The 12188-nt window shown below is 43.0% G+C and overlaps 1 protein-coding gene across 9 annotated transcripts in view; it reads right to left on the minus strand.

The window, feature by feature from the left end:
* The window catches only part of PFKFB2 (6-phosphofructo-2-kinase/fructose-2,6-biphosphatase 2), a 33250-nt gene extending 21597 nt beyond the window's left edge, over positions 1-11653 (minus strand). For 5 of the 9 annotated variants that reach the window (XM_043500612.1, XM_038379804.2, XM_043500611.1 and 2 more), the window contains exons 1-8: positions 11231-11626; positions 8455-8580; positions 7393-7489; positions 5756-5822; positions 5544-5618; positions 4909-4965; positions 3760-3884; positions 3154-3361 (exon numbers count right to left, since the gene is read on the minus strand). In XM_043500612.1, coding sequence (XP_043356547.1) covers positions 3154-3361; positions 3760-3884; positions 4909-4965; positions 5544-5618; positions 5756-5822; positions 7393-7489; positions 8455-8580; positions 11231-11327 — 852 coding nt within the window. In that variant the 5' untranslated portion in view covers positions 11328-11626. Of the gene's footprint in view, positions 1-3153; positions 3362-3759; positions 3885-4908; positions 4966-5543; positions 5619-5755; positions 5823-7392; positions 7490-8454; positions 8581-11230 lie in introns of all 9 variants that reach the window. The other 4 variants (XM_038379801.2, XM_038379798.2, XM_038379808.2 and 1 more) reach the window with 3 other exon arrangements.
* Positions 11654-12188: the final 535 nt, after the last annotated feature.

The following is a 12188-nucleotide window of genomic DNA, read 5'->3' on the forward strand; positions in this document are numbered from 1 at the left end:
CCACAAGTACTCCTTTTCTTTTTGCGAATACAGACTAACACGGCTGCTACTCTGAAACCTGTGCTTGTTAAGGAGTCTTCCAGCTATTGTCAGACTCTCACATCAAAGACTCCCATAATTTGCTTGTGGATGAGACTTCCATCTCTCTTGGTCTAGCTAAAGAGAGCCCCTACCAGGTGACAGACGAGAATAATTGCTTGTTTTCCTGTGCAGAGTACTCTTCTGTTTCCTATCAAGAACCAGAGATGCGTGTAGAAACTGAGTTACACCAGTTAAGAATGCTTGCTAGGCGACCTATAGAAATATGAAGAATGTATATAGGTCAAGCTTCCCGATACCCCAAGAAATTCAAACCAACAGTCTTTATCCCAAATTAGAAACTGTACATTTATCTGCTTTATGAATTAAAGGTACCATCTCTCTATATCTGATTACCCTGTCTGTCTTTTCAAAATAAATGTTTCTTGTTCCACAACAAGCCCTGAAAGATGTGAAATAAAAGGTATTGGATACAATCAAAGAATGTATGGACTAAGTCCACTAAATTTAGAGGAGCTGTAAAGTGATTTTGTTCGCTTTCTTTCTAAATAAATGCTGAATTAAGTGGTATGAACTGTATGGCACTACAAGGAAAAAGAACACTGAAAGATATATGCGGTGTTGTTGGTCCCAGGATATTAGACAGACAAGGTGGGTGAGGGAATATCTTTTATTGGATCAATTTCTGTTGGAGAGAGAGACAAGCTTTTGAGCTACTGGCCAGGACCTGAAGAAGAGCTCTGTGTAAGCTCAACTCTTGTCTCTCTCACCCACTGAAGTTGGTCCAATAAAAGAGATTATCTCACCCACCTTGTCTCACTGAAAGATATAAGCAGCTAACCAAGGCAAAACTTTGAAACTGAGCAGAGATTCCAATTCACAGTATAGATAATACAGAAAAAAAACCAGATATAAAATCTTTGAAATGAATGGTTTCAGAGTAGCAGCCGTGTTAGTCTGTATTCGCAAAAAGAAAAGGAGTACCCGTGGCACCTTAGAGACTAATAAATTTGTTAGTCTCTAAGGTGCCACGGGTACTCCTTTTCTTTTTGAAATGAATGAAACATTACATTCTTCTAAGGACTGAAGAAATTTGTTATACACCAACGCCATCTGCTGGATCTAATGGAAACAATGGAGAACAAGAGCTGAAAGCCATAGGACAAGTGGTCGGTAGAAACCACAGCGTTTCTCAAATGCGGCCACCAGGGGCTTTTCTATGCCACAACTTCCTGGGCAGTGACTGGAGGGGGAAGGGGCTGGGGGGCCACCAGCAGGGGGTGGGTCCTGCCTCCCTCAGAATCCACAAAAGCCAGAGGAGCAGGCAGCAGCGAGTTCCTCACCTTCCTGGGAGTGGTGAAGCTCGGATTTCAAGCCTCAGCCCTGGAGTCATAGGTGGCAGACTCCGGTCTTGGGGCTTCAGGCTCTGACCCTGGACCTCGGCTGCAGGTGCAAGTCCTCAGCTCACCCTCCCCGCTCACATCTAGGGTTGCCAACTTTCTAGCCACACAAAATCGAACACCCTAGCCCCACCCTTACCTGAGGCCCCGCCCCTTCCACAAGCCCCGCCCCCACTCACTACATTCCCCCTCCCTCAGCGGCTCGCTCTCACCTACCCTCACTCATTTTCACTGGGCTGGGGCAGGGGGTTGGGAGCGCTGGAGCGGGTGAGAGCTCTAACTGGGGGTGCGGGGCGGGGCTAGAAGTGAGCGATTTGGAGTGCGGGAGGGGGCTGCGGGTTGAGGCAGGTGGTTGGAGTGTGGGAGGGGGTGAGGGTTCTGGACTGGGGGGGGGTGACTCTCTTTCTTCACAACTCCTCTGGCGTTGACCCTTTTCCCAGGGCCAGCATCCCAACGCTTATTGTCCCCCGCCCCGGTTTCCTCCTCCCTATTTCTCTGCTTCCAACGAGTAACTGCAAGCTCCAACCTACAAATACAAACTTCCTTTCTTTAGATTCCCTACCCAGCTTCTCCCCCAGCTAGGCTTCATCAGCGATTGGGCCTTATCAGTCCCTGTCTCTCCTCCAGGTGTAGCCTATAAGGTTAATTGGCCTATTTTACCTGTTCAGACATTGTGTGGGGTGGACAGCCTGTCACACTGCCAAGTAACCAAACTGTGGATTTTAACTACGTAATGCTATATATGTGTTTCTCCTTTGTAAAGCCAAGCACACTCGCCTCCGAACTTCAAAAAAAAGAAATGTAAGCAATTGCTTTTGATGTTTCAAACTAGTCCCTATCAAACCAAAACACAAGAAATAGCAAGGCCCAAATTCATGAGAGAGACTACCCTAATATAAGTGCATCCTTATTCTTCGAAAGAATTATTTGAAGGGTGATAAATGCATTAGCAATACTAAAGAACTGGTAACTGATGACAACAGGTAAATGTAATAAGATTTAGGGTGATTCGTTTTGTTTCTTGGAATAGTTGCTGGATCCCAACAGAAGACTGCATGTGTATTTTGCGTTCAGCACACCCCTAGAAGATTTGTTGTATCTTCACTTGATCAATCAACTGTTGTTTATATACCAATGAGGTTCTAGGTGAATTAATAAACTGCTGATGGTTAAGAATAACAAAATGTCCTGATCTCAGAAACACTGCCTAAGATAAAAGTAGACTTGAAAAGAACCTAGTATTAAAATTAGTAACTAGTACTCCTTGGATTCAATAAAGAGGAGTTATCCTAATTAAACTGCATCCCAACATTGGCAGGAACATTTATCATATTGGCAAACCCAGTCTATTACATTTCAGCTTTACAATTTAACTGGCACCTTGGCACATCCATAAAAATGTTCACCCATTCTTGTTTGCGCAGTAAAGAATGAATCCCTTGCAGAATGAACATCCCTCATCGGCAGGAAGCATTGCTTCAAGGGAGCAGGGAGAGTGACTGCTGAAGGTGCATGGGGGGACTTCAACCCCAGGCCGAAGAGAAATCACACACCCTTGACAGTCAGATTCAGGCCAATTTCTCTGCCGGCATAAATGAGCAAAACTCTGTTGAACTGAGCCCATTTACACCAGCAGACAATCTGACCCAAATCCAGGTTCCTATTATACTGACACTTTAAAAGGATCTCAATCCTGACACTGCCAAGAACATACCTGCTTCCCATGCGGTGACAGGCCAGAATCCCCACCGATCTTGCCAACAAGGTTAAATTCGCTCTCACCATGTCGGCAAAGGTAGATGGTGCGCGGCTGGACATGAATGTTCATTAGGTAATAGACGATTTTACTCTGGATGTAATCCCGGACACGGTTTACCAGGAATCGCTGTCCCACATTGATCACTTTAATGAAGGAAAGGTCTCTACGGTCAACACAAAACAAGCACACTCGTCAGCATCTTTAAAGCAAAATGTATGTGTGTGTATTCTTGTAAGACTGATACTGCCGCCACCACTTGGTACTGAGGTGCCTTAGAAAACTCTTAGAGAGAGAGGACAGACTATTACAATGTAGCGTAGTTTTCTATTTAAACATTCCTATTTTACACACTAGAGAGAAATCCTTGTGAATCATGTTGGACATAATCCTGCACGACTCACACAAGCAAATCTCCCACACTGCAAAGTCAATGAGAGTTTTGCCAGCATAGGGACTGCAGCACGTTAGGTGAGAGAACAAAACTGGCAAAAGAAAGCAGCCCATGTGTCTGTTTCCTCAGCATATCCAGTACGCAACATGCTGCTAAATCTCGCCTCTTACTTGTCATAATTATCTGGATCAAGGGGCTGATATGTGACTTTATAGCACTCTATCCTCTTCAGGAAATCATCCATCACATTCTCTCTATTTCTCTCTGGGTAGTCAGGGCTGGAGACCTTCACTTCCTGAATGAGAGAGAGAGAGATTTTATAAAAGTTAAGCAAACTTTGTATAAATCAGAATAAATAAGATTATTCTTCAATTTTCAAACAAACGCACACACACTGTTTATATTTCCCCTTCCCATCTGCCCTGTGAAGAATCTGCTCCTGGAAAGGAAACAAAGAACAATTCCAAATGTCACAGGGTAGCATTTGGCCTGGAGACAGATGGCTTGACTTTTGCCTTTCCACACAAACCACTTACTGCATATTGTCCCATGAAAATAAAATCAAGCTTCGAGATAAAATGCTTCATGGCTATAGTTTGGTTTCCAAGTTCCCACAAAAATAACCTATCTGCAAATATTAACCACTTATTTCAGAACTGAAACTTAAGAACAAGGCTATCAGAACTGCATACAGTATGAAAAGGGCACCCCACCCCATACGGTTTATACAGGGATAGGACAGCACCAGAATAAGAACGGCAGAGTTACACTTATTAGAAGCAGTTCAGTGTTGATCTCTTTCTGCCTGTTGAGATAACAAAGCCCAGTTTTTCTGATCTTGCATAAACTGCACTAAAACAAGGTAAGAGAATATTGGGTGAGTTTAACATCAGATGCCCTTCGCGATTGCAGAAAGGAAAATCAGAATGAAAGTTAGAACTCAGTCTTTGAGCCAGACTCTGATCTCTCTTAAAACAGCATAAATCCAGAGTGACTCATTTTATTCCAACTGGGTTATTCTGAATTTACACTGGCGTAACTGAGATTAACACCTAGCCCAAACAGACACCTCCTGTAGAATACTCAGTGTGACTTCCAGAATCACCTGCCCACAGTTAGGTACACAGAATGAGGGAGAGTAAAGCCTTGAAACCCAGAATCTCCGAGTCGTGGATAGATCTTTACTGCAAGGCTCTCTAATAATAATTAATCTAGGCTGTTATTGTGAGCCACTATAATAGTCGGTGACCTTCCCTGACAAACACAAGTCTTCTACAGAAGGATGCTACAGACTGAGCCTATGAACATTTAGCACCCACCAGGATATTGGCAGCAATGACTTCTGGATCATCACAGACAGACTCCACAAAAAACACCTAGAGAGGAGGCAATGAAGCACATTTAGTAGAATTAAGAGCCTCTAGAGTAATGTAAATAGACCATATTAATTTCCAGTATAGCCACAAATGAAGTCAGTAGAGCTACCCAAGGGATAGATTTAGCCAGATATGCTTTGAGAGTAACTAATCTTGCCCCTCACAGTGGGTTCCTGTTACCTATTTAGCAATGTGTGCCACACTCATCCTCATGATCTCTGGGCTCCAGAGAAATAAGGGCTGAATATTTTGTTTGGGATATCCCAACAGCCAATTCACTAAAACAGGTACTTCCCAAATCAGACATATATATATAGAAGGGTGCTGATTCTCCCCTATCTTGCACCTTAAATATTCATTGGCACTGAAGCAGAGTGGATGAAAACCACCACAAAAACAGCATTTCAAACCAGCTTTGCAGAGGTGGAAATGAAAACACAAGCCATGAAACTACAGCGACACTGTACAAAGGTAAGGGCCCATATCTGCCATCCGATGCACTGACGCTAATGGCAATGGGATACACCCAAGGGAGGCATTCAGTCCTACAGTTCTTATTGCAGATCAATGAAAGTCACCTTATAAGCATTCTCTTTAGCAAAATTTAAGATCAAGTCCCGCCTCTCTCGAGTCGTGTTGGTCGCATCGAACACCTAACAGAAAAAAAAAAAATAATCCCAACAACATTAGCTACAATTTTTAAAGCTGCAAGAAGGGTTTGGATGAAAATCTCAGGCACTGATTTAATACTCTTTTGATTTAAACTCAGTATAATCAAGTGTTATCTTACAGCTATCTGCCCGCACTCCTCTGTGACATAAGCTTTCACATCTTCCAGAGCCACCAAGGCACACAGTCTGTAAGGAGAAAAATTGGCATAATTGCAGACAGTGCAAAGTGTTCAGATTCCAAGCCTCATGAACCACGGCTCCAAAGCTCACAGTGGAATAAGTTACAGAGCCAACCCTGTTTAAATCCCTTTTCCACCTCCACGACTCTGTTCTGAGCTCAGGAGTCTGTTGCCATCTCTCTTTAAAGGAACAAATGAGTCCCCGTGGAGTCCTACTCTTTGGGGACAGATGCGCTGCCCACCAGGGAAGATAGATTCAGGGAGCCAAAGCTGAATCTAGGTCTCCCAACTGGTCACTAAATGGGACAATAAGGACTTTTTAATCCATCTGCTTTTTACTTGTATTACATGCCTCTCTTATCATCCGAGTTTTGTCCCTTGGGCCCCATTCTGCTTCCCTGGAAGTAAATGACAAAATTTCCACTGACTTCAATGGGAGCAGGTTTAGACCCTTTATTAGATTTATTGTTTTAGCATCATTTGACATCTCTCTCCAAGACGTCTCCTGTCCTTAAACAGCCACTACTGTATGCCTGGGGGGAAATCCTGCCCTCCACCCCATGAAAGTCAATGTGAGTTTTGCCATGGACTTCACCAGAGCAAGAATTTCACCCTTGGCATTCATCTATAAGGATAAACTTTCCTTAAAAGAACATAGCTATGCTCCAGTCAAGGGGGTGAGAGAGCACAGCAGCTTGTAAAATTGTAAATACAAGGACCAAAGGGCACTTTTTTGGAGGGATAGTCATACCTCTGCCAACTTGCTAAAGAGGATCTGAAGTTTCTAACCCTCTCACGAGCAGGAGGCCTCATGCCCACCCTGAAGACCCAGCTTCTAGGGCAGCTGTTTTAATGGCATGCACTGAATACCCAACAAAGCACACAGAGTGTCGTCGTCCCGCCCCTGCCCTGATGTGCTTGGAAATTTCCCCCTACATTGTCTGCAAAATTAAATTACCGGGTAGGGTTAATTTACTTTTCTCCCTATATAATTCCAGGAATCCATTTACAGATGTTCTTGGAATTTCTAGTACCCCTAAATCTGTATAGTGACAGCTGTATCGACAACTGGACAAGAGTCAACTGCCTTTTTTCCCTCCTTCTCAAAGTGCCAGCAACCAGGAGAACGGAGGTGGGAATATGAGGATTTAATGAAAAAAAAAAAAAAATTTTTTTTTGAAAGCACTAGTTTACACAAAATTAAATTCTATCATACGCTCCCAAAGCGGTTTTTAAAATTTGTAAAATAATCTGGAATTTTCTCAGGTAGAGCAAAGTATTAATCCACTCCACAAAACGTTCACTGAAGGTCCAAATCTGCTATCTTTATTCACACAGTGTAATCCCTTATTCTGTGAGTAGTCTCCATTGAAATCAATGGGAGTACTGATGCAATAAAGTCATTCTCAACCTAAGCAATGGTGGCAGAATTTAGCCCCATATTTGTCCATTGACATTAAATGTTACTTCCTACAATCAGAGGTATCTTCTGAAACCAGCTGCACAGACTTTAGAATGAGATATGAACTTTTTCCTCTACTATTCATGTTGGGTTGCACTCTCTGACACAGACTTACTTCCGAATCTTCATGGCTTCCTTGTTATCATGCCTGAAAAAATCATAGGACTTGTACGACTGCACTGCTTCACGACGATACACTCCTAGATTAAATACTTCACAAAAACAAACAAAGACGTGGTTTGCAGCAACAAATACAAACAAATACATGTTACCTGACTGTAAGCCAATAGGAGAATCACATCCTTATCTTGATTAATACAGCAATTTATGAGCTATTCCTCCAACTAAAATCTTCCAGCAATTTTACTTCAAATTAACTTTTGAAGACACCATGAAAATTCCTTATGATTGAAACATGAAACGCTTAAACTGCACCATAGAATTTCAGAATCTCTGATTTTCTTTGTGTACTTTTTCCCATATCTCCTCAAATTAATCCACATTTTTGATAACTATCCTCCTAGTCATCAGTGTATTCATGTGCAATCCCTATTCCTATTAAGCAGGATTACATGCACTCACTGAAAGGAGAAGAGACCCAAATCAAGTAGAAGGGGCTTTATAATATCTCATGCACTTTGCTAAAGAAGAATTTAGTTGTCACAAAAGATACCAAATTGGCAGCCCTGGAAGCCAAACGGCTCTGAGTGAAATTCACTCCTGTGCAGAGGGCCAGCACAAGGGTTTATAAAGCACTTAAGACCTACTTTGAGAATTTAAGTAATGCACGGATTTTGTGCTGGCCCTCAGCACAGGGATGATGTTCCCTCTCTAAACACAGAATAGATACAGCTTGAGTAACACTAGTGAAAGCTTCCCCGACATACTGACCCTTGCCAATCTGCCTGGAGAAACCACCTGTAAGGGTTCAACTGGAATTCAGTTGCTATGGATAATTGAATCTTTGGGCTCTTTGTTAGCACTGCCAATAAGGTTTTATGCCATAGACTCCTGTTCACCTGGGACAACACTGAAGCTAGCACCCCATAAAGTAGCTATCAAGTTCTGATAACTTTCAGTGACTGTAAACCTGGGCTGGATTAAAACAAATGTCTCATTGCCAGCTCCATGACCCATCCATCACTTTCTGCTACCACGTACAAAAATCCATACTGACCTTTTGTAGGCACGCCAATCCAGTTGAGGTAGCGTGTTAATTTCTTGGACATATAAGTTTTACCCCGGGCAGGAAGGCCAATCATTACAATCAAAGTAGGGGAGTTGGTCATATAAGAAGCCCATGCTGCAAAGAAGAGGAGGTGAAATCATTAAATTAATTAAAACAGCTTAGAACAAAAACCAAGTCTGAAGCCAAATTCACCTCTGGCGTAACTCACTGCCTCTGCCCATCTACCAGCCACACAAAAGGTTACTTACTGTATGAAACAAACAATGGATTCATTATCATGCCCTTCCATCCAATTAAATGTTAATAGCAATCACTGGACCACAGCATGGCTGTCTCAGGTGTTAGCTAATGAAGTAGGTTAACAACTGATCAGCCACCGGGAACAAGGAAAATAACGTGTGACTAATGTGTCAGCCAAAATACGTCAGTCAGAGTTAAAAATATTTAACTATTAAGCAGTAACTGTCAAGGACAAAGGAAAAATTCTTTAATGAAAGAGATCATATTTCTCTACTGATAGCAGACAGGAAGCTAATTTCCTTCCCCAACATACTCGACAAATGATCTGAGAAACTAAATTAGTAATGTTTAGCCTGTTGCTGAGAAGCAGGATTTTTGATCATTACTTGTGTTTGTGTAAAAGCTTTTTTTAAAAAAAGTCACATAATTTCCCAAAAGCAACAGCTTTTTACGAATTTTTTTTTTTTTTTACTAATTAAGTAAAACTTTCAATTTTATAGAACTACATGAAAGACACCGATTACAGACAGGGATATGGGAGCATGTGTTGCCATAATTAAACTGGTCAGAGCACGTGAATATAAACTGAATGGACAAGATAGGATTTCAAGCCTTTTCCATATCTAAATGGCCTGATGAGATGGTTTTGCCACACAAGATAAAATGCAAATCTAACTGCAATACTGACTGGACTTTGTCAGCTGTAAATTTAGTCAGTTTCAAAGACTCTGTTAAAGGTATATCTGTGCACTACACCTGACCCCAAGCCCCCATGCCAATTTTTGGTAGTTTTATAGCCATATTTGTCTATTATTAGTACGGTTATTCTTTCACTTGTTGCTGTGCACAAAAACCCACACAAACAACAGGGAAACTGACTTTGGGGAAGCCATCTGTACCAAGTGCTGTCAAATGCACAAAATAAACAAATGGGAAAAAATAAATATTTTTTCCCCACAGTCTCTTTTAGTCATAGTCATTTTAAGGATTACTTGCAACAATTATAGGTAAAACATTGTCAAACACAAGCACAACCTTTAAATTGATGATGTCCCTTTAAATAGCTTTATAACTAACCTGGAGGAAGAGGTAAACATTTAAATTCCTAGAGTGACCTAGACTGGGAGGTTTTGAAAAAAAATCAGTAAACACACCATGTTATATTTCAGAGTGGTAGCCGTGTTAGTCTGTATCCGCAAGAAGAAAAGGAGTACTTGTGGCACCTTACAGACTAACAAATTTATCTGAGCTTAAGCTTTCGTGAGCTACAGCTCACTTCATCGAATGCATATGATGAAATGGGCTGTAGCTCACGAAAGCTTACACTGTGTTATGGGACCCAAAATGGTTGGATATATAACCAGGAAATAACAAAATGAGTGTAATCTGTATAAGTGCAACTAGTACATGTGGAGAAAAAGTAATCCCTAATCAAGATATTCAATGGGAGTGAAAATCAATGGGGGAGAGATACTTGGAAAGCAGTAAATATCAAAACAGAGCTCTGGTGATTATGCAGCCCTAAATCATAGTACTGTGTGTGTGCGTCCTTCCTACTGAGCAAATACCTTTGGGATTCTTTGCTGAAATCTGTTCCCGGCCTATGGCAACAGAAGACTGGAAGGGCTAGGTTAAAAGAGTTAAATGGAGATTGGTAGACACTAGGTTTGGCCTCAACTCAACACATCACAGATGTAACATGCCCAGATCACTGCCTGATGAAGCACATTAGATGGAAATATGGAACGTTTCATTGTGGGCTATTTTAAACCATCGTTCAGTACAGTTGTGCTACTTGTTGCCTAGTACATGTGGGCAGCTTTCAGGAACAGAGATTACATTAAAACTCCAATCTACATTAAAACAGATTTCCTTTTTAAACAGCTGAATTGCAAAACATTATTAACTTGAAAGGTAAACATTTGTCCAAAAGAGCAAAACATATAACAAACATAACTGGATAGAAGTGATACAAACAAGAAGTTATAAACCCATGAAGTACTACTTTAGGAGCCTACATGGAATTATTTCTGGGTATCTCAGTTCCAAGTGGACATCATAAAAACACATTACAGTTGAGCAGCCCTCCAAATCAGAGCTGAAGCACTTTGGGGAGGTTGCATGGGGGAAGCCAGCACCGCCACTGTTGTAATGAGGGTTGCATGAGGGATACAATTCAGCTATGGAGTGAGAAAAAGTAAAGTCATTCAAGACACTTATATTAAAGACTTAAAAACAAAAAGTGGTGCATGTTAGGATGATTTAAAAAAAAAAAAATAAAGCTCCTGCACGCATGTGCAGCTCATTTCAGGATTCTGGATAGGCCTAAATTCATTCCTGGTGTAATGCCACTGAAGTCTATACAGCTGCACTAAGGATGAAATTGTATTTGTCTTTACTACTGCACTGAGCTAGAAGCAATAATACCCAACTGACTGACTACCTCTTTTTATGAATGAAGTAAAAGAGAAATTCATTGCAAGACACAAGATCTATTTTCCTCAAGACGGTCACAAATACTCACAGCACTTTTTTTCTGAGACTCGCACATTTGAAGTTTTGTTTTCCTGGCTGCTGCTGCTGCTGTTCTGCTCTGGAACTAATGCTCTATGTCCTGACATTGCTGCTAATCACACACTTGGTCAGTGTTGGACCTTCAGGCGCTTGGAAAAGAAAAGAAGAACCAAGAAACAAATCCTTGTGAAATCCAGTAGGCAGGATACAATAAGATGCACAGCAGCTTATCTGTGCTGTTCCTGGTGGGAGGGAAAGGAAGCCAGAGAACAGTCTCAGCGTGGTAGTCCAAGGTCAACAGCGGGTCGTACCATATATCGTTGCCACAAGATAACGCAAAGCACAGAAATATGAAGCAGAGGAGAAAAAAAAATACACCCCTCAGCTGGGACCTTAATGAATCAGCCTCAGCCCGGGAACGGGCGGGGGGGGACTAGGGAGTGTACCTACTTTTCCCCTTGCGCGTCAGTCATTACAAAGCCTTCCCCCAGCCTCCCAAAGTCATTATGCAGCTGCCGCGGCACTTTGTTAGGGGCCAATCCCCGAGATGCCCCGGCTGGGAAACAATCCCCGCTGGCTTGACAGCATCCTCTGAGCAGGGGGCAGGTCTCTCAGCCAGGCACTCGCAGCCCCCGCTCCAGCATTTCTGCATTCACCGGGTGGCCGACCTTCAGCCGAGCCCCCCAGACACACCCGCTTGCAGCGCGGGGGAAAACCGAGGCGCAACCCGCCCCCGCCTTCTTCAGCCCGAGCCCGGGACCGGGTTCCGCGCTGAGACGCACCGGGGAAGGCGGCGGCGGCACCTGCCAAGCGCGGCGAGCCTCCAAGACGGCCAGGAGCCCCCGCAGCGGCAAGGGCACGGACGCAGCGGGCGCTCGCGCCACCCCGCACTGCAGCAAGAGCCCCGCGCGCCGCCCCCCGCCGCGCGCCGCCCAGGTGACACCACCGCCAGGGGGCGGCGGGCGGCG

The sequence above is a fragment of the Dermochelys coriacea genome, chromosome 21, assembly GCF_009764565.3.
Source record: "Dermochelys coriacea isolate rDerCor1 chromosome 21, rDerCor1.pri.v4, whole genome shotgun sequence".
In the NCBI taxonomy this organism is placed as follows: Eukaryota; Metazoa; Chordata; order Testudines; family Dermochelyidae; genus Dermochelys; species Dermochelys coriacea.